The sequence below is a fragment of the Lissotriton helveticus genome, chromosome 7 (assembly GCF_964261635.1).
Source record: "Lissotriton helveticus chromosome 7, aLisHel1.1, whole genome shotgun sequence".
Classification (NCBI taxonomy): Eukaryota; Metazoa; Chordata; class Amphibia; order Caudata; family Salamandridae; genus Lissotriton; species Lissotriton helveticus.
In genome coordinates this window covers 586,684,917-586,703,596 of record NC_136068.1, presented here as the reverse complement: position 1 = coordinate 586,703,596, position 18,680 = coordinate 586,684,917, and the positions used below count along the sequence as shown (strand labels likewise).

The following is an 18,680-nucleotide window of genomic DNA, read 5'->3' as shown; positions in this document are numbered from 1 at the left end:
TTCACTCCACCCCAGGAGAAAGCCACAATTGCCACACTATGACTAGTAGTGACATTGCTGGCATTGGTCACCAGGAAATCAGTACCTGGCATGATCTGTCCAGGGTCCACAAAGTTAGGTGTCACCATGGTGACACTGGCACAAGTGTCCCTATAGGCCTGAGCCATTTTGCCATTTATCAAAGGTGTCTGCCTGTATTTGCCCAAAGTATTGGGACTTATTTCAGGGGTTATATCCATATCCCCTGTACAGACAAGGACAGCCTGAGTGAGTGTGCCAACTAAGTTGTCAGACCCCTCAGTTCCCAAGGTTAACCCAACTAATGCCTTGGGAGGTACACTACCACTACTGACTGTACTAGGGGGTGCAGTTGCCTTAGGGGCTGTAGTGGCAGGAGTTTGTCCTCCTCTTTTGGTGCACTCACTAAACCAGTGAGATTTACTTTTACAGTACTGGCACCACCTTTTTGACTGGCCTTCTTGAGTCTTCTTCTTCTGGGAAGCCTGACCCCCACCCTCTTTGGTTTGTTGGGGACCTGGTGAAGACTTCTGGTCATTTTGCTCATTCTTAACATTACCCTTCTGGTCTGCTTTCTTCTGACCACCCTGGTTCTGGTTCTGGTTCTGCTTGATCCTTGTCCTGACCCATTTGTCTGCCTTCTTTCCCAATTCTTGGGGAGAGGTCAGATCTGAATCAACAAGGTGCTGGTGCAACAACTGGTTCTGACAATTGTTTAAAATTTGTTCTCTCATCATTAGATTATACAATCCTGTGTAATCTGTGACCTTGCTACCCAGCAACCAGCCCTCCAAAGCCTTAGTGGCACAATCCACAAAGTCAGACCAGTCCTGAGACTGAGTTTTCTGGGTGTCTCTGAACAGCAACCTGTACTGCTCAGTGGTTAAACCAAACCCATCAACCAGTGTATTCTTCAGGACCTGGTAATTGTTAGCATCCTCTACTCTTGTAGTGAGGAGCTTATCTCTACCTTTACCATCAAAGGAGAGCCACAGTATAGCTGCCCACTGACTCTGGGGAATGCACTGCACAGTGCAGGCCCTCTCCAGAGCAGCCATCCATTTCTGGATATCATCCCCCTGCTTAAAGGGGGGCACTATTTTAGTCAGGTGTTTAGTATCTAAACCCTTCTCTCTATCTCTTGGGAGATTGCTGCCACCAGTGGGAGCTAACCCACTCATCTGCTGCTCTCTTGCCAGGGCAAGCTTTTCTTTGGCCAGGGCAATTTCTTCCCTTTCAATCCTTAGTTCAGCTTGTCTCATCCTAGCTTCATGCTCCCTTCTCTGAGGGGAAGTAAATCTCCTCTGTGGAGGATTCCTTCTCCCCTGAGAAGAGGCATTAGAGTGCAGAGATCTATTGGAGTCCCTAGAAAGAGATCTATCTCTCCTAACTCCAAGGTTAGGCCCACTTCGGGTTAGTACTGGGGGTCCCCCAGATCCTAGCCCAAGTAAGTCTAAGTTGGCCCTGGTTAGCCTTCTGACTACCTCAAGACCTTTGTCCACCTCATCCCCAGAGAGTTCCTCCTGATCCTCCTCCTCCTCAACTGCAGTAGCAGTGTTGGGGAGGTCTGGATCCCCAGAGGTTCCCTCTAAGGCTGGCATGTTCTCATGTAACTGAGAAAGCTTTCTGGCATCATATGTCTCTAAGAGACCTATCAGAAAGGGAATGGTGGGGTTAGACCCCTGCTTCAGTTTTCTGGAGACACAGATCTGTCTCATCTCCTGGAAACTGAGAGCTGCATATCTTGAAGTGACCTGTGGAGGGTCAACACTGACCAGGGGAGTCTCAGTAGAATCTCCCTGGGTAGACATGCTTTTCTAGTGAGGTGTAAGTGGTGCACTTACCTACACTATATGTTTGCCTACTGATCCCTTGCTAGAGTTGTAGTTTAGGGTGTGCTAGGCCCTAGGAGCTACAACAGCTGGTTCAGTAGAACTCAGAGTATTCTAAGCTAAGTTATATGTACCTTTAGTACTTATGTGATCTTTCACAAGATATTCTTAGGGCATGTGTGGTAAAACAACAGCAAGCTCAAATCCCAACCGCTGCTCACCAATGTGAGAAGTTGGCCTGATGTGCAGTGTTCACTATTCTAGTGATCACTATATATCAGTCCAAACAACCCTTATTGATGATTGGTTGTAAGTCAACCTTATAGACCAGCTATCCTAGTAGCATGGATACGAGCAGTCTAAGGCTAAGACTCTAGAGGGCGTGTTAAGCCAGCTGTTTTACCATCACATTACCCCTTGAACACCCAGTGAAAGGACACCACACAAATGTTATGAAAATAAACAGTGTATTTATTAGAATCACAACAACCCTGTACTCTTTATGAGGACAGGGTGCTAGGCACACAACAAAACTCTTACGAAAATACTTGTTAGCACGTTATACACAAATGCCCGAGGGGCACGAAAAACCATATACTTAAAAAGTGGAATGCGAAATTACTAGCAGGTAAGTACAGTACTAATAGGCTTTGGAATCGCTAGGACTTGACTATAGAATCGTTAGATTACTTCTAGGAGACCTAGGGGACTCGGGTGCAGAGTGTGCACTCTCACGCGGGATGCGGGACAAAGTCTATGGAAGCTAGTAAAGGCAAAGTTAGTGTTCACGGGCGAACCCGACCTGGTAGGAAGAAAACGACAGTGGATCCTGACCCTAGGATAGTGAGGCTATGCTGGGACACCGAAGTGCCGAAGTTACCTAGCCCAGGGGCTGCAGCTGCATAGGTCTGAAAAGACGTCTGGGATCTCGTTGCCGGACCAGGAGCCTGGAAGAAGGAAGTTGCTGGCAGGCGACCAGTGAAGAAAAGTTCGATGGATCCAAGCCTGGATCAAGGAAGAAGAAAACCTGAAAGCAGAGGGGACCAAGTTCTTGAATCACTAGCCAGTGATTAAGTGGGCACCAGGATGGCACCGGGCGAAGTCACCTCGACTAGGTGAGTGGGCGACGCTGGCTCTGCAGATCTCACGGACCAGGAGGCGTTGTCGGCGACCAGGATGGAGAGGCGAGCTGTCCCACGATGGATGAAGCTGTCGGCGTCGAAGTTACCCAGGATTGGGCAACAAGCCTTGGCTAATTCAAGCCCACGCGGTGGACTCAAAATGGCGCCTTGAGTGGACCAGGAGGGTCCGGGGTGCTCCTCTTTTGGAAGGGAGCAAGGGCCAGCCTGGAGCAACCAGACCAGCAGCAGAAATGTCGTCGGGCGTCGTTCAGAAGGCCACAAGCCAGCGGGCTAGTAGCCAAACAACGCGGTGAGCAGCAAAAAGCAGAAGGGCCCCACGCAGATCGTGGAGATGCTGGGAGGCTGCACTTCGGTGCTGGAGCTGCTCAGGGTCGGGGCTTCTCGGACCCCAAAGCACTCACCAGGAAATTACTCGGCGGGCTTGCTGGAAAGAAGTCGTGCAGTCTTGAAGATGGCCGGTCCCTCGAGGTCTCGTCACACCCACGAATCTCAGCGTGACTGATGATGTAGGTAGAGGTCAGAGGGGCCAGGGAAGCCGGTTCTCGTCGAGCTGGGCAGTCTTGATCCGGAGGAGAGACTTGCAGCAGACCGCAGTGTTCTTAAGATGGTGCCTGCGGATGCAGGGTGACTACTCCTTAGTCACAAGGGAGAAATCTTAGGAAGAGTCTTGAGTTCCTTTCGTGGAAAGTAGTTTCAGGATTCAAAGATGATCTGATTTGGAAGGGGGCCAGTTCCTACCTTTATCCTGTAAAAAGGGGCTGGCACGCGACTAAGTCCTGCCCTAGGGGTGGGACTAGGAGGGGGGTGGTTACACCCACTTCCTTGGCGGGCTTTTCCCCAGCACAGGGTCTGGAGTGACCCTGGAACTGGTTCCAGCCAGCCTATGCACAGTGAGCACCGGGGTGCCACGTGCAGTCACCTTCCTCTAAAGCCCTGCCTACCTACAATACACAAAACCCTGTCTGGGACGGTGCTGGCACCGCCCCTGGCAGGAAACCCTTTGTCCTTATCTCCTGCTCTGGGAGGACTCCCAGCAGCAGGAGGGCAGACTTGTGTCTCGGTGGCAGCATCCATTTTGTGGAGCTGAGGCTCTGTTTGACTTTAACCGGGGTTAGGGGTTACATACATGTCGTGTCCCTCTAGAAGGGTGGAATGCTAACCCCGTCGCCAGAATTGGCGAGGGGTTAGTATTCCAATTCGTATGACACCTTACTCGACATGTTTTGATAAAGCGATACCAGAGTTGGCATATAACCGCGAGGATTATAATGCACTTAAGAGTATATGGTATGCGATATCATGGAAACGGCTAAGGGATGGATCCCGAAAGCCGCAGACAGGCTCAGCTCATGCCAGAGCACCATCTCACACGATTCCAAGCACTCTGCCTTCAGGATTGTTAAGGCCTGCCATAGGAGTGACTGATAGGAGATCTGTGTGTCCATTTTAGGGTTAGATATAGGTATACTATATCTAAAGCAAAGGGTGAGTACACCACCTTGCCCCAGCTGTCGTGCAGCCAGTTGTGTCAGTTTAGTTAGTCAGCCCAGGGGTGGCATAATACATGCTTCAGCCCCTGGGAGACTTCTGGGTACACCTCAGCCCTGGGTACAGGGACTTGGAGAGGGCCCAGTGCCAATTCAGTACCTGAGTACAATTTGGATAGAGAGAACAGCTAGGCTGTGGGTCTGATTAGCAGGCCCACAGCCAGGGAAAGTCGTAAACCAGTGCAGCAAAAAGCAAAAATCTGGGTGATCATAGGATTGCAGACCCTACTCTCCTACAGGCGGGCTCGCCCCAGACAGTCGTCCACCACCTCCAGATGACGGCAGACCTCCTGCACGAGCTGGGGTTTTCCATAAACGTGCCGAAATCACACCTGTGCCCCTCTCAAAAGCTCCTTTTCATCGGAGCGGTTCTCGACTCGGCGCAGTTTCGGGTTTATCCTCCGGAACGGCGGGTCCGGGATATTCAGGCTTTGATTCCCATCTTTCAGCCGTTGTCCCGGGTCTCGGTCAGGTTGACGCTGCGGCTTCTGGGACTGATGGCCTCCTGCATCCTTCTGGTGCATCACGCCAGGTGGCGGATGCGGGCTCTGCAGTGGGACCTGAAGTTTCAGTGGGCCCAGCATCAGGGCAACCTATCCGACCACGTCCTGATCTCGGAGGGCACTGCGAGACAGCTGCAGTGGTGGCTCACCGACCGCGATTGGGTCAGGGGCAGATCCCTCTCCCTTCCCCAACCGGAGCACGTAGTTGTGACGGACGCGTCCCTCCAGGGCTGGGGAGGCCACTTGGGAGAGGCGGAGATCAGAGGCATCTGGTCTCCGGCGGAGTCCCGGCTCCATATCAACATGTTGGAGCTGCGGGCGATTCGCCTAGCACTGAAGGCATTCCTCCCCTTTGTCAACGGGAGTGTGGTGCAGGTGTTCACGGACAACACCACCGCCATGTGGTACTGCAACAAGCAGGGCGGAGTGGGGTCGTGGACCCTTTGCCAGGAGGCTCTGCGCCTCTGGCAATGGCTGGAACGTCAGGGCGTGACTCTGACGGTTCAACACCTGGCAGGTTCTCTGAACGCCAGGGCGGACGAACTCAGCCGTCGGTGCTCGGTGGATCACGAATGGCGTCTGAACTCTGACGTGGCGAAAGGCCTCTTTCTGCAATGGGGAGAGCCTTGGTTAGATCTATTCGCCACAGAAGAGAACGCGCAATGTCATCAGTTTTGCGCGTTGGAGTTTCCAAGACGGCACTCGCTCGGCGACGCCTTTCGGCGCGAGTGGAGCTGCGGTCTGTTGTACGCCTTTCCGCCTCTACCACTTCTGCCCAGAGTGCTGAAGATCAGGCGCGACCGGGCTCAAGTTATCCTTGTGGCTCCGGACTGGGCTCGAAGGTACTGGTATCCCGAGCTACTCAGCATGTCAGTCGGTCCCTCGATCCGCCTGCCCCTTCAGGAGGACCTTCTGTCGCAGCAGCAGGGGACGGTCCTCCACCCGAACCTGTCCAGTCTCCACCTCCATGCTTGGAGATTGAGCGGCGACAATTGAGGCCATTTGACTTGCCTCCTGAAGTCTGTGATGTGATTCTGGCAGCCAGGCGTCCCTCCACAAAGTCGGTATACGCCTGCCGGTGGAACAGATTTGTGGCATGGTGCACAGCAAAGGCTGTGGATCCCCTTTCTGCCCCTCTCTCCGAGGTTCTCCTCTTTCTTCTCTCTCTTGCCCAGCAGGGCTCTGCTCTGGGCACTATCAAGGGCTACCTTTCTGCCCTTTCCGCCTTCTTACGGCTACCTGATCAGCCATCTTTGTTCAAGTCCCCTATTGTACTGAGATTCTTGAAGGGCATCACGCACATGTATCCACCTGTTCCGTTCGTGATGCCTCAGTGGGACTTGAACCTGGTTCTGACTTTTTTGATGTGCGCTCCCTTTGAGCCGCTTCATTCCTGTCCTCTCCGTCTTCTCACTTTAAAGACGCCTTCCTGGTTGCCATCACCTCTGCCAGGAGAGTGAGTGAGCTCCAGGCTCTTTCTGTGAAACCTCCTTTCTTGTCCGTTCATCCTGACACGGTGGTTCTTAGAACTAGACCTTCTTTCCTGCCCAAAGTAGTTTCTGCTTTTCACATCGGGCAGTCCATCACCTTACCCTCCTTCTTCCCGCCTCCTTCAAAAGATGAAGAGCGGCTCCATCGTCTGGACCCAAAACGTGCGCTTTCATTTTATATGGCTCGCACACGCCAGTTCCGGGTGGATTACCAACTATTTGTTGGCTACGTGGGTGAGAAGAAGGGAAGGGTGGTACAGAAACGAACCATCTCTCGGTGGGTCGTCCTGTGCATCAAAGCATGCTACTCTTTGGCTCGGAAGGAGCCTCCTGTTGGGCTGAGGGCCCATTCCACTCGGGCCACGGCGGCTACTACCGCCCTGGGCCGGGGAGTCCCTTTGCAGGACATTTGCCAGGCGGCTACGTGGGCCTCGCTGCACACCTTTGCGAGGCATTACTGCCTGGACAGTCAAGTCCGGAGGGACGGCTTCTTTGGCCGTTCGGTCCTCCAGGATTTTCTGGTGTAGGATTGTATTGGTTCGCAGACCCACCACCGGGGTTGGTATTGCTGGGGTATCTAATCTAAGGTAAGGAATCTAATACTAAACTGTTTCTTTCAGATGAACAAGTTACTTACCTTCGGTAACGATATATCTGTAAAAAACAGTAGTTAGTATTAGATTCCTTACCGCCCCACCCATCCTCCCCGTTCTGCGAACTGATACCTAGGGTTAAGGACATCCCTTTCAGGGCCCTAGTTTCACATGGCTCTGCGTGTTCTGGCGCGGAAAAGCTGTGTGCAAAGAACTGACGTCAGCGCGCGGAGGCGGCGTCTATATACTCCAGCGACGTCATCACGGCGCACGACGCCGACGACGCGGAGCCGCAGGGGACGCCTGCAGACTACGCCTACCGACGCGCAGGGGTACTGCTACGCAAATGTTTCCGGATCCAGACTGACGCCTGGGGATATTCTAAGGTAAGGAATCTAATACTAACTACTGTTTCTTACAGATATATCGTTACCGAAGGTAAGTAACTTGTTCGATCGGGCCATTGCTCGCCGGCATAGTCTGGCCCGAATGATCCTCTCTGCCTGTTCCTTCACCCTAGAGCTCAGGGTCTGGTTGTCCAGGCAGCTTTTGACTTGCAGCCTTCCTCCACTTTACCGTTGTTACCTCCCACTAGGGAATCTCGGTGGCTGGAGACATGTGGTGGCCACATTTTTGCCTCTGCCAGTGCAGGCAGCCGTGCATTAAGCACGTCTTGCGTGTTCGCACGTGCTGCCTTTGCCCTTTGGGACTTAGTTGAGCTCCTTCTTCCTTCTCTCCCAGAAGTGCCCCGGGCTGACTTACATCGCCTTCTTCTTGATGGCAGGGGAATGGCGCAATTTTCCCTTCGATCGTCCCTTGATGCAACTGACGCTGTGGGCAGGTACTTGCACAGGCGGTTGCTTTGCGCCGCCATGCATGGCTGCGCGACAGTCGTTTCCCAGACAATGTTCAGGATTCTCTTCGGAATCTGCCATTCAATGGCGTAGACCTTTTTGACTGCCATGCTGATTTAGCGGTCTCCCTCCTCATGCCTGGTCCACCGTGACTTTCTGGCATTGCGGCCTAGTTTTTCTGCATAGGCGATGTTACCTTGTTTGTTTTGAGTCATGGATTCTTAACGTAGTACCCGGATGGTGTAGGCAGTTGTTCCGCCCTCTTTTACTTTGTTCAGTACAGCCAGTCGGCTGGTTCTGCCCTCTTAAGTCCTCTGACTGTGACCTTATCCCAAGAGGACCCCCCTCGCAGGGGCTAAGACTTACCCTATGTGGGGTATTTGCTGGCTATTATGTAGCTACCTTCCTACAAGGAAGGCTTGGTACGCTCCTATGGAGTCTTCCTCACAGAGGTTTTTCTGTGGATCAGCTGTCCTCTTTCTGCTGTTATGCGACCCACACGTTGGCGCCGCTCTATTGCATTTTCAGTTACAGTTGGGGCCTACGGTTGTCCGTTGTACTTAGTAGCCTCAGTAGGGGTTCCCTACCATGAGACTCTGACTCACCTGCCTTTTCCAAGGGCATTTTTCAGCTTTGCTACGTTACTCTTTGTCCAGGTGGCTGCTCCTTTTTTTTGCCAGCCAATGTCCCTCGGACCACTTGTTCTGTTCCGTTCTGGCACAGTTTTTCCATGGCTGATGCCTTGCCATCGTATAGTGCAAGGGCGGAGCTACTGCGCGGCACAATTCTTCGTGTTTGTGCGTAGTGTGGGGGCACCCTGGTATGTTCGCGATCATATGGTGCCTGCATTCTTTCTTCCGCTTCTGCGGTGACTGGTTCTGCCCTCCTTTCCGGGATGGGTAGGCAGTCCTTTCTCGTACTTAAGCCCTGTCTGGCCTTGTCTATAGGCGGTGGAGTCTTCACCATGTAAGTCTATGCTGTACAATGCCTTGTGCCCTCATTATCTGGCACTTCCCAAACAGTAGTTTTTTCACATTTCCCTGCTGCCTTCCGCGCAGGCGTTTTCCACGCTTCTGCTTTGAGGTCCTGCTGTAACACACTCAAGGGAAGTGTTCTCTTCAGGATGCTCGCTTTCTTGGGTGGTCCTGTCTGTACATCCTTAGGCCATTACATTGGTCCTGACTGTTTCCACTTTCGTGTCCTGCTCCATCTCCTCATCTGTATAGCGGGGGACCGTGACTCCTCCTGGACGGGTGACTGTCGCTTACGGATCTGGACATTGTCCTGTCCAACTCTGCTTTAACATGACTGTTGGTACTTATGGTGTACCCTTGTCTGGTTTTATGCAACACATCCTTTTTAGATGTGTATCTTTTTTCATATATATCTAATCTGTGCTCTTCCCACAGTGGGATGCAAAACGAACAATTGATGGACCGAATGCAGAACCATGTCATTCATTCACCCCAGTACAGAGATCTGGGCCTAAATCCATTGTTTTTTGCTCACCATGCCATTTCAGTTTGGTCCCAGCCATATGCAAATCAGTCTTGACCCTGCACCCAATGGGAACAGTCCAGCCCAAACTGCCAGGCCAGGTCCTCCCTGAACTGGAAACAAGCATCCTAGGATCGGTTTAGGGCTTTCAGCCTGGATAGCTTGACTCCAGTGGCAGTGATGAAGGGCGATGCTCTGAAACCAGTCTCAGGATGCTTGTTTGTTTCCGGTCCAGGGAGGACCTGGCTTGGCAGTTCAGGCTGGACTGTTCCACAAGGAACCGGGTCAAGACTGATTTGCATATGGCTGTGTCCAAACTGGGTTGGTGTGGTGAGCAAAAGAATGATGATTAAACCCAAATCCTTGTGACTATGGAGGAATGTTTGCATTGTCCAGCATTCCGTCCCTCAATTGTTTCTTTTGCATATGTCGCCCTAAGTGGAAAGGGTACGCACAGACGTGGGTCTTGTGCTCACTACACCACTGGATTCAGGCTAGCCTGGCTGATGAAGTGTGATGCTCTGAAACTGGTCCAGGATGATTGTTTCCGGTCCAGGGAGGTCAAGGCTTGGCAGTTCGGGCTGGACTGTTCCCACAAGGAACAGGGTCTAGACTGATTTGCATATGGCTGGGTCCAAACTGGGGTGGTGTGGTGAGCAAAAGAATGATTGATTAAACCCAGATCCTTTTGACTGGGGGTGAATGTTTGCATTGTCCAACATTCTGTCCGTCAATTGTTTCTTTTGCATATGCTTCCCACAGCGGGGCCACGCAGGCAACGTTCCTTGCTGCGGTGTCTGTGGTTTTCGCCCCGGTCTGTTCTTGGTGCGAGCTTTTGTGTGGGTGTCTGGCTTGCCAGAGGCCCCTTTTTGCCGGTTACCTCCCTGTTGATGCTTCCTTCACATCTGAGCTGCTCACGCTACCCTACAGGGGGATTTCCCAATAGTTGGTGTGGTTCTGGCACCCACACCGTATGCTTATGTGTATTTTATTTATTTGCAACGTTTTATATAGCGCTGGCTAGACCCGGAGGTATCCGAGCGCTTTACATGAGGATCAGCGAGTTACAGGATACATAGTTATATCAGTTGAATCCGCGAGTTACAGGTTACATAGTTACATCAATTTGAATCAAAGAATCACAGGGGGAGGAGGAGGGGGAGGGAAGGAGACACGAGCGGGGAGACGTGGAAAACAATATCAGATGACCGGCTGGGTAGGTGACAGCCAAGGGGCCAGGCTCCTCTATAGCTGTATAGGACAGCTCCACCGGGCATTGGCCAAGGTTGCTCGGGCTCTCGGGTAGGTAAAAACAGTTATGGGGTCCGCCAGGGGGCATCGTCATAGTTCCATAGAAGGGGGAGGGAAAGAGACACAAACGGGGAGACATGGAAAAACAATGTCAGATGACCGGCTGGGTAGGTGACGGCCAAGGGGCCAGACTCCTCTATAGCTGCATAGGACAGCTCCATCGGGCATCGGCCAAGGTTGCTCAGGCTCCGTGGTAGGTAAAAGCAGTTTTGTTATCTGCATCAGTTGCATCAGCGAGTTACGGGTTACATAGTAATATCAGTATGAATCAAAGAATCACAGAGGGAGGCGGAGGGCGAGGAAAGGAGACACAAACAGGGAGACAAGGAAAACGATGACAGATGACCGGCTGGGTAGGTGACGGCAAAGGGGCCAGACTCCCCTATAGCTGTATAGGACAGCTCCACCGGGCATCGGGCAAGGTTGCTCGGGCTCCGCAGTAGCTAAAAACAGTTGTGGGGTTCGCCCAGGAGGCGTCATCATAGTTCCATCAAAAGCATCCGGTGTTTGAGTGCTGGGTAGGAATGTGAGATGGGCGGTGGGAGCTTAGACCGATCCACATAGAGGCCTGTTTTGCTGCACCCAATGCTTAGGCTCCGTCATAGAAACAGCTTACAATCACACCAAAATGCCTTTTTTGGTGGTATATATGCAGCTCAGTGAGATCTCTTCGTTGGGCAGTGTACTCCACCTCCGGAATGCGGCTTGGTTGCGTAGATGAGGCATGTAATGGTGACTGTCTGGTATGTAGAGGCCAAGTCAGTGGCACATTGCATTGTGAACCACGGCGGCCATCTTCAAGTCAGGCATGGAGTGTGGCTCTGTGTATCATTTCACTGCAGTCTGTGCTCTTTCTGGTGAGTGTGGGAGGTCAGGGTGTCTCCACTAGCCTCTTGATCGGTCACAGCGCCTGTATCTCTAGACCCGTGTCCCTAAGTCTTCCAGGCTCTCTCCCTGCGGGTGCCATTTTGGAGTCAGGCAGATTGTCTCACCCCCATGGAAGATCTAGGCCTCTAGCCTCATAGTAATCTGCAGGGATGGGGTCATCCTCCCGAGCCCCCCAGTGCCGTACTCCACTGCTCTCGCTGTTCCCCCTTACCTCCGCTTCCTCAAGTTGCTGGGTAGGTTCTTCCCACGCCAGTCACAATTGAACCGAACCCCTCCTCAGGGCCCAGACAGGAGCATTTCTATGGGCGAGAGACCAACAGGCAGTAGCAAGGAGCCAGCAATGCATGGAGACCGCTGCCATGGAAAGTGCCTTAATATGTTGTTAAGGCCCTCGCAGCGCCGTCTGGTCTCAGCAGCTCACTGTTCTGGGTGGTTCTGCTTGTTGCCGTCCCCCCTCTCATGTCTTTGTGAAAGAGCTACAGTGTACTGGAAGGTCTTGTGTTCTGGTAAAATACCGGCACTTTCTGGCCATGGGTCGGCATCCTGCCACTGCTGCTCCACGTGTCTTAGCTGGTGCAGGTGCAGCACTGCTTTTTTCCACTGTTGTGCACACTCGACCGGTATGCGGTGACTGTCATACTGCTTTGTTCCCTCTCTGGGTCTTGCTTCCGGTCGACACATCTGCTCCTGCGGATCCTTCGGACCTAGGTTCAGTTCCTCTTCTTTATGAAGCCATGCACTCTCACTTCCGCACCGACATTTCTGTCTGTTTCTTTCTCTCACCCGGTATACATACAGGGGGTTTTGTGCTGTTCTTTGACGGCTTGTGGTGCCTTTGCCTCCCATTGTTTTCTGTTCTTTTCAGAACTTCATGGTCTGGTGTTGGCTGCGCTGGCATTGCTGTCCCCACTGTGTTTAGTCACTCTGTTGACGACTAAGTTATTCTGGAACTTGGTGGGGTTTGGTTGCAGACCCGCCTCCTCTATGGGTATGGCTTTGGTATCTATTCTAAGTTAAGGAATCTGCGTCATGATGTGTCTATCAGGTGAACGAGTTACTTACCTTTGGTAGCGATGTATCCAGTAGAGACAGTCTAGCCGCAGATTCCTTAACGCCTGTTCATCCTCCCCCCTTTTGTGAGGAGCTTTTCAGGATGGGTTTCCCGCATTCGCCTTCCTTCGGGTGGCTTTGTCTTCTGTGGGGTGACATTTTCACTGCACGCATAGACCGGATGCTTTATTCTGTCTTGCTTACTCTGCTCCACCCATTCTCGTGATTGGGTGGTATGCTCATATGTCCTTTTGCATCCCTACGCCCTGGGTCGTCCAGTGTGAGGTCTGCTCACCCCCTCTAATCCCCTTTCTCCATTGGCCTTGGGGTCTCTTCCCTCCCCTGCAGTCCATTGGTTTGAAGTAGACTGGCTGTGCCTCAGTCTATAACTCACAGGGGATACAACGTCCATTTCTGGTACTGCCTTGTGGTGGATTGTCAATGCTCCTGTGTTCCGGACTTGTTGCCCTTCACAGTTATGTTATGGTTGCAGACTTCCTATTGTCTGTCCTGATGTTTTTCACATCTTTTCTGCCTCAGGGGAGGGTTTAGCATCCGCTTTTGTGGGGTTGCTTCTCAGAGCGGTGCTCTGCTCTTTCCTTCATTTTTTTTCAGTATACTGTGCTTGGGACTTTACTTTATGGTGCTGTTTTTTCACCATTCCCTTTCTTTTCCATCTTTCGTACACTGTTCCATATTATGTTTTTGATGTTGGCTCCGCGTTGTGGCAAAGAAAAGTTTCTCGGACGAAAACTGACGTCAGCGCGCCGGGAGGGGCTTATATGGCTCCACTGACGTTACGTCCGTGGACGACGTCAGGGCGGAGCCGTGCAGCGCTTTCCCCGGCATGCAGAGGTGCTGCTGCGGAAAGTTTTGCGGATCCGGTCTGACACCTCTGGATATTCTAAGTTAAGGAATCTGCATCTAGACTGTGTCTCTACCAGATACATTGTTACCGAAGGTAAGTAACTCGTCCATTGTACATAGAAGCATGAAGTGAGTCAATATTTCAAGACAGCCAAAGTTGCAATTGCATTAGTCTGTATTTTCCATACTTGAGGGCCCATTTCTTTGCAACAGCTAGTCCTGGTAGCATTTGGAGTCTGGATTTTAGATACAAACTTCTTTGTATCTCGGAGTATGTGATAGCCAAATAGACTTTGTAGATCTTAACTGGGGGTTTTTGCCTCTGGAGAGATGGCATACTACCTTTTGTAGATTCCATATTTACCTGTGTTTTCGTTTCCAGTATCTTGATTTAACTCTTTGTTGGTTTCATGGACTGTGCTGGGTTATCCCAGATGTTTTCACATGCTATTACTTTTAGGGTTATGTGGTTTAATCACTGGATTTTCGCAAAGCCATCTAGAGTCTGCACCTTGAGCATAGTCTTTTTTGGGTATAAATTGTAGCAGGATTCAGCTAGTTTGGTCCATAATAGGACTTGTTTTAGCTAGATTTTTTTCCACTATGCTAATTTAAACCAAGTTAAAGTTGAGGAATTGCCAGTGTTGCCTTGGCTGCGGTGCAGTATGGTTCTAAAGAAGTTATTTTTCATTCCTTTGGCTTTCCTTAGCCTTCCTGAACCTCTATAATCTGTGCCTTGCACAGATGACGCCAACGCTTTCATCCTGTCCACATCTAGAACTGGTTTATTGAAGCCCTGACTCCCTTTTTGGTTCATAGCGGATACTATCTTTTCCTTTTGTTCTAGTCTTTTTTGGAGTTGAACCGTATACCTAAACAGTCGAAACCAGTGACTCGCTCTAGAACAATTCCATTTGTGTAGAATGTGCTCCTCATTTTGATTTTCTGGTTCATAATAATGAACTTACCCCTGCTTGCCTTTGAGAGCTTTTTAATTAAACAGTAGGTTAGGAAAGTGATGCTTGGCTAGCTCAGTCTGTTAGAAGTACTGAATCATTGGCGAAGAGGATTTGTAGTCTTTGATTTCCCAGTTCTGGTGTCTATTTTCTCTGCCCTGTCAAGCAGCAATATCTGGCGATAGCTTTGATGTTAATAGTTTAACTACATAACATTTCTGATGAAGATTCTTTTTTGTTTTGACCAACTTTATGTACTTTTCACGTAAAGAGTTCCATTGTGGTATATTGAATAATGATACCAATTGGCAAATACATTTCTAGCGTTTCACCTTGCAGTGAATTAGCATCAAAAATAAGTTTAAAACCCTGTAAAAAGGCAGAGATGTCTCTTAAAAGAGCGTCCTTTACTTCTTCAACACTAATGTGCGGGAATGTGAAGTCACAAAAGAACCATACTGCAGTACAGGGTTAACTTTCTGTGATATTGGTTCAGTAGCTGGCTGTCTTAATCGATACAGTTGTAATATACGTCCTTAAAGATGATTTGTAAGGACTACTTTTTGGAAATTGTCAATGCGTGATGAGCATTCGTGAAAGGTAACTCGATAGAAAGGGCATTGAGGCAAAATAAATGTGGGGTTTTTGGTCAAAGTGAACATGGTGTGATTATAAACTCCAACTCACTGTTTTTGTTTTTCAAGCACTAGATTTTGCCTTGAGTTAGTGCAATGTGTGACACTAGGAATTTTTATGAGGCAGAACTCGTAGAGGTGATAGTTTCCTTCTCACCTACTGACTATCTGAATGAAGACTGACCCCTTGCTTCTGCCTCATAATTTGAATGGGGGCCGGGGAAAGCATAGACAAGACTTCATGAGCAGCATCTGTGAACACAACTTGATTTGTTTCCTTCAACAGGCACAGTCCTTGGCAGAGCTGCAGAATAATATGACGCTGGTGAAGATGGATCTAAAGAGGAAGGTCGCCTGCATCGCAGAGCAGTACAACACTGTGCACAAACTGCAAGATATGCCCTTCAAGAAGCGCCAGTGCAATGGTGCTGAGAACATGACTCCAAACCAGAATTCTGGCAAAAAGTTCCTTCTCGGCAAGTTCCTCCCCAAGACCCCAGTCTGGCAAAACGTGTCTGAAAGCCCCTATGGGCGGATCCTGCGTTCACGCCAGACACCTGGGCTCAAGACTGTAGCATTTGGCACCAAATATTGAGCATGTGGCGCTGTTTCAAAGCCCCGGGAGACATCCTCCAGTGTTAATCACATATGTAAAAAAAATCCTGTTTTATCGCCTGTATAATTGTATATATGTTATTTACCAATTTGTATTTTAAAGAGGTACAATCCTCTTCAACCTTATACTGTCCCCCAGTGCCTTGAGTTCCCCTCAATGTATGGACCCTTTTAAGGAATATTGACTTGTACTTTGGTTTGTTAGACTGTGGCTGTGCATTTTTTACTGACAGGTCTCAGCTGGAATGCACATGTGGACCCTTTGGCAGTGCATGTTGAGGTGACCATGGACTATCTGCTCAGCTCCCATCCACTACTTGTCTGAAGCTGTGGCTGTCGAACCACTCCCTGCTGGACAGATTTGGCGCTATGTAGAAAGCAACACATCTCATGCATCAGCTCTGATTGCTCACTTTGCTCACTGCTGCTTCAGACTCGAAACGTGTTCTGCAAGGCTGCAATTAAGGCATTTTTAAAGGGAAAAAAAGTTCTGCGACTGTTCCTGGACGTGTGGCTCCATTTCCAGTTGTGCACCAGTAGTCTGTTTTGTGTCGTCTCCATTAGAGTGTGTGTTTAAGTGCAATACATAGTATGTCTGGGGTAATCGAATAAAACAATTTATGCACCTAATGAATCGTCTGGTGCTTGACTTTGATTCTGATTAGATCTCGGCAGCAACCTACTTATTTACATTTCATGGATGAACAGTAGTAGTAAACCATTTCTGGCATTTGGCTAGGCCAGGTCATCTAAAAATGAGTGCTTCATGCTTAAGACACTGACAACACATTGGAGATTCTTATGTTAAACAGTGAATTAGCGTGTTCCAATTCTATCTCATTTAGTAGTTAAATATGGAGTTATTCAAAACTGTGTTTATGCAAAACGGGTGACTGCAGTTAAACCCTCCGTATGGCGTTTATGCCGCACAAGCGAAAAAATGCCGTTAGCCTGAACTATTTTAAGATACCTTTTCCCAGTGTCCTTCTGAACCTTGAGGCTGTAAAGGCATCTAACTATGTGTCCACAGTAGATCCACATGGCCTGGAATTCCAATGGACAGACATTGAACTCAATGCCAGGAATCGTTCGGTCTAGTGTTTTCATTGATTTGTTAATGTTGTAGAAAGAGGTGGCAAAACTGGACTATGTTACGTTACCTGTTAGTATTTCTTTGTGTATCTGTTTTTTGTAATTTCTTCAAAGTGCAGCTAATGATGGATAGTTTTCTGAACTGAATTAGAATGTTATGGTTTTATTTACAGACAACATACAATGGTAAGGGCACATAGATGTATGCTCTTCTGTGGCCACGGAGCATAATTCTGGATTTAGCACATTTACCTTATTTACAGATTTCACAGACCTGTTTGTAGTTAAAATGTTTGGAAATACAGTAATACTGCCTGAGAGTGTTCAGCATGTTTTTGCTGTCGCATAATTTAGCAAACATTACCACATAATTTGGGCCTCCGTGTTGCATAATCCTAGCAGCAGTTACTGCTGCGAATCTCAACTTGTTTATTGGGTATTCTCATTATGCTGAAATCCCTATTTCCCAGGGAATTGTGAAATATGGGTTTTTATACAACTGTCTTTCGTGTGATAACACGCTCGTGTGTGTGTGTATATATATATATATATATATATATATATATATTATATATATGTATATATATATATATATATGTATGTGTATATATATGTATATATATATATGTATGTGTATATATATGTATATGTATATGTATATATATATATATGTGTATGTATATATATATATATGTATATATGACTGGTTCACTCTTCGTTCTACTTTGACACAAAGAAAAGCACTCGTGGTTGCGAGTCTCAATGGATTTTATGGTATCATCGAGAAAGGCGTTAGCCGAAACGCGTCTGGACACCGTGAGTCTCTAAATAAAATCCATTGAGACTCGCCACCACGAGTGCTTTTCTTTGTGTCAAAGTGGAACGAAGAGTGAAGCAGTCATTGATGCGGGGGGCACCACCCGCTTAAAAGCACCCGCACAGGAGTGCACGGAACTGGTGCAATATTGGGAGCTGTGATATATATATATATATATATATATAACACGCTCTAATTCTTTACTTTCCAAAAGAAGATAAAACAGCACTCAAGGAGTTCGTGTCAACCACGCAAGATTTTATTCGCAGGGGGGCTTATGTGAGAAGTTGGCCTGATATATGATGTTCACTAGTTCTAGTGAGCACCTTGTATCAGTCCAAGCAACCCTTATGGTGATTGGTTGTAAGTCAACCTTATAGACCAGCTATCCTAATGGTAGCATGGACAAAGCAGTCTTAGGCTAAACTCTTTTGGCATGTGAAGCCAGCTGTTTTACCACAATATAACCCATTGAATACCAGATGAAAGGACACCACACAGGTTGTTATGAAAATAAACAGTATATTTATTAATAACACCTCTGAACTTTTTATGAGGTCAGAGGGCTAAGCACATGACAATCTCTTAAGAAAAATACGAAAAGTTGCACAAAATTACAATGGTGCCCTAGGGGGCACGACAAACCATATACTAAGTAAGTGAAATGTGAGAGTCGATAGAAGGAATGGAGCTGTCCAGAGGCTGTAGGATCGATGGGACCACGCTACACTAACTCTAGGTAAGTAATAGGAGGCCCACGGAGCGCGTGTGCAGAGTGGGAACTCACACGCGAGATGCGTAACAACGTCTATGGACAGTATAGTTCAAGTTAAAGGTGAGTACGGACAATCCTGACTAGGTAGGACTAAAACGACTGTGGAACTGGACACTAGGACAGTTAAACTACCCTTGAGCACCGAAATGCTCTCGTTACCTCACCCACGGGCTGCAGGTGCACAGGTGTCAAAGTCCG

At 49.0% G+C, this 18,680-nt stretch overlaps 1 protein-coding gene across 4 annotated transcripts in view; it reads left to right on the top strand.

Annotated features, from left to right (window-relative positions):
- KIF20A (kinesin family member 20A) overlaps window positions 1–16,428 on the top strand; it is a 190,295-nt gene extending 173,867 nt beyond the window's left edge. For all 4 annotated transcript variants that reach the window (XM_078652718.1, XM_078652720.1, XM_078652717.1 and 1 more), the window contains one exon: window positions 15,470–16,428. In XM_078652718.1, the coding sequence (XP_078508844.1) occupies window positions 15,470–15,778 (309 nt within the window). In that variant the 3' untranslated portion in view covers window positions 15,779–16,428. The remainder of the gene's footprint in view (window positions 1–15,469) is intronic.
- The last annotated feature ends 2,252 nt before the right edge of the window (window positions 16,429–18,680 follow it).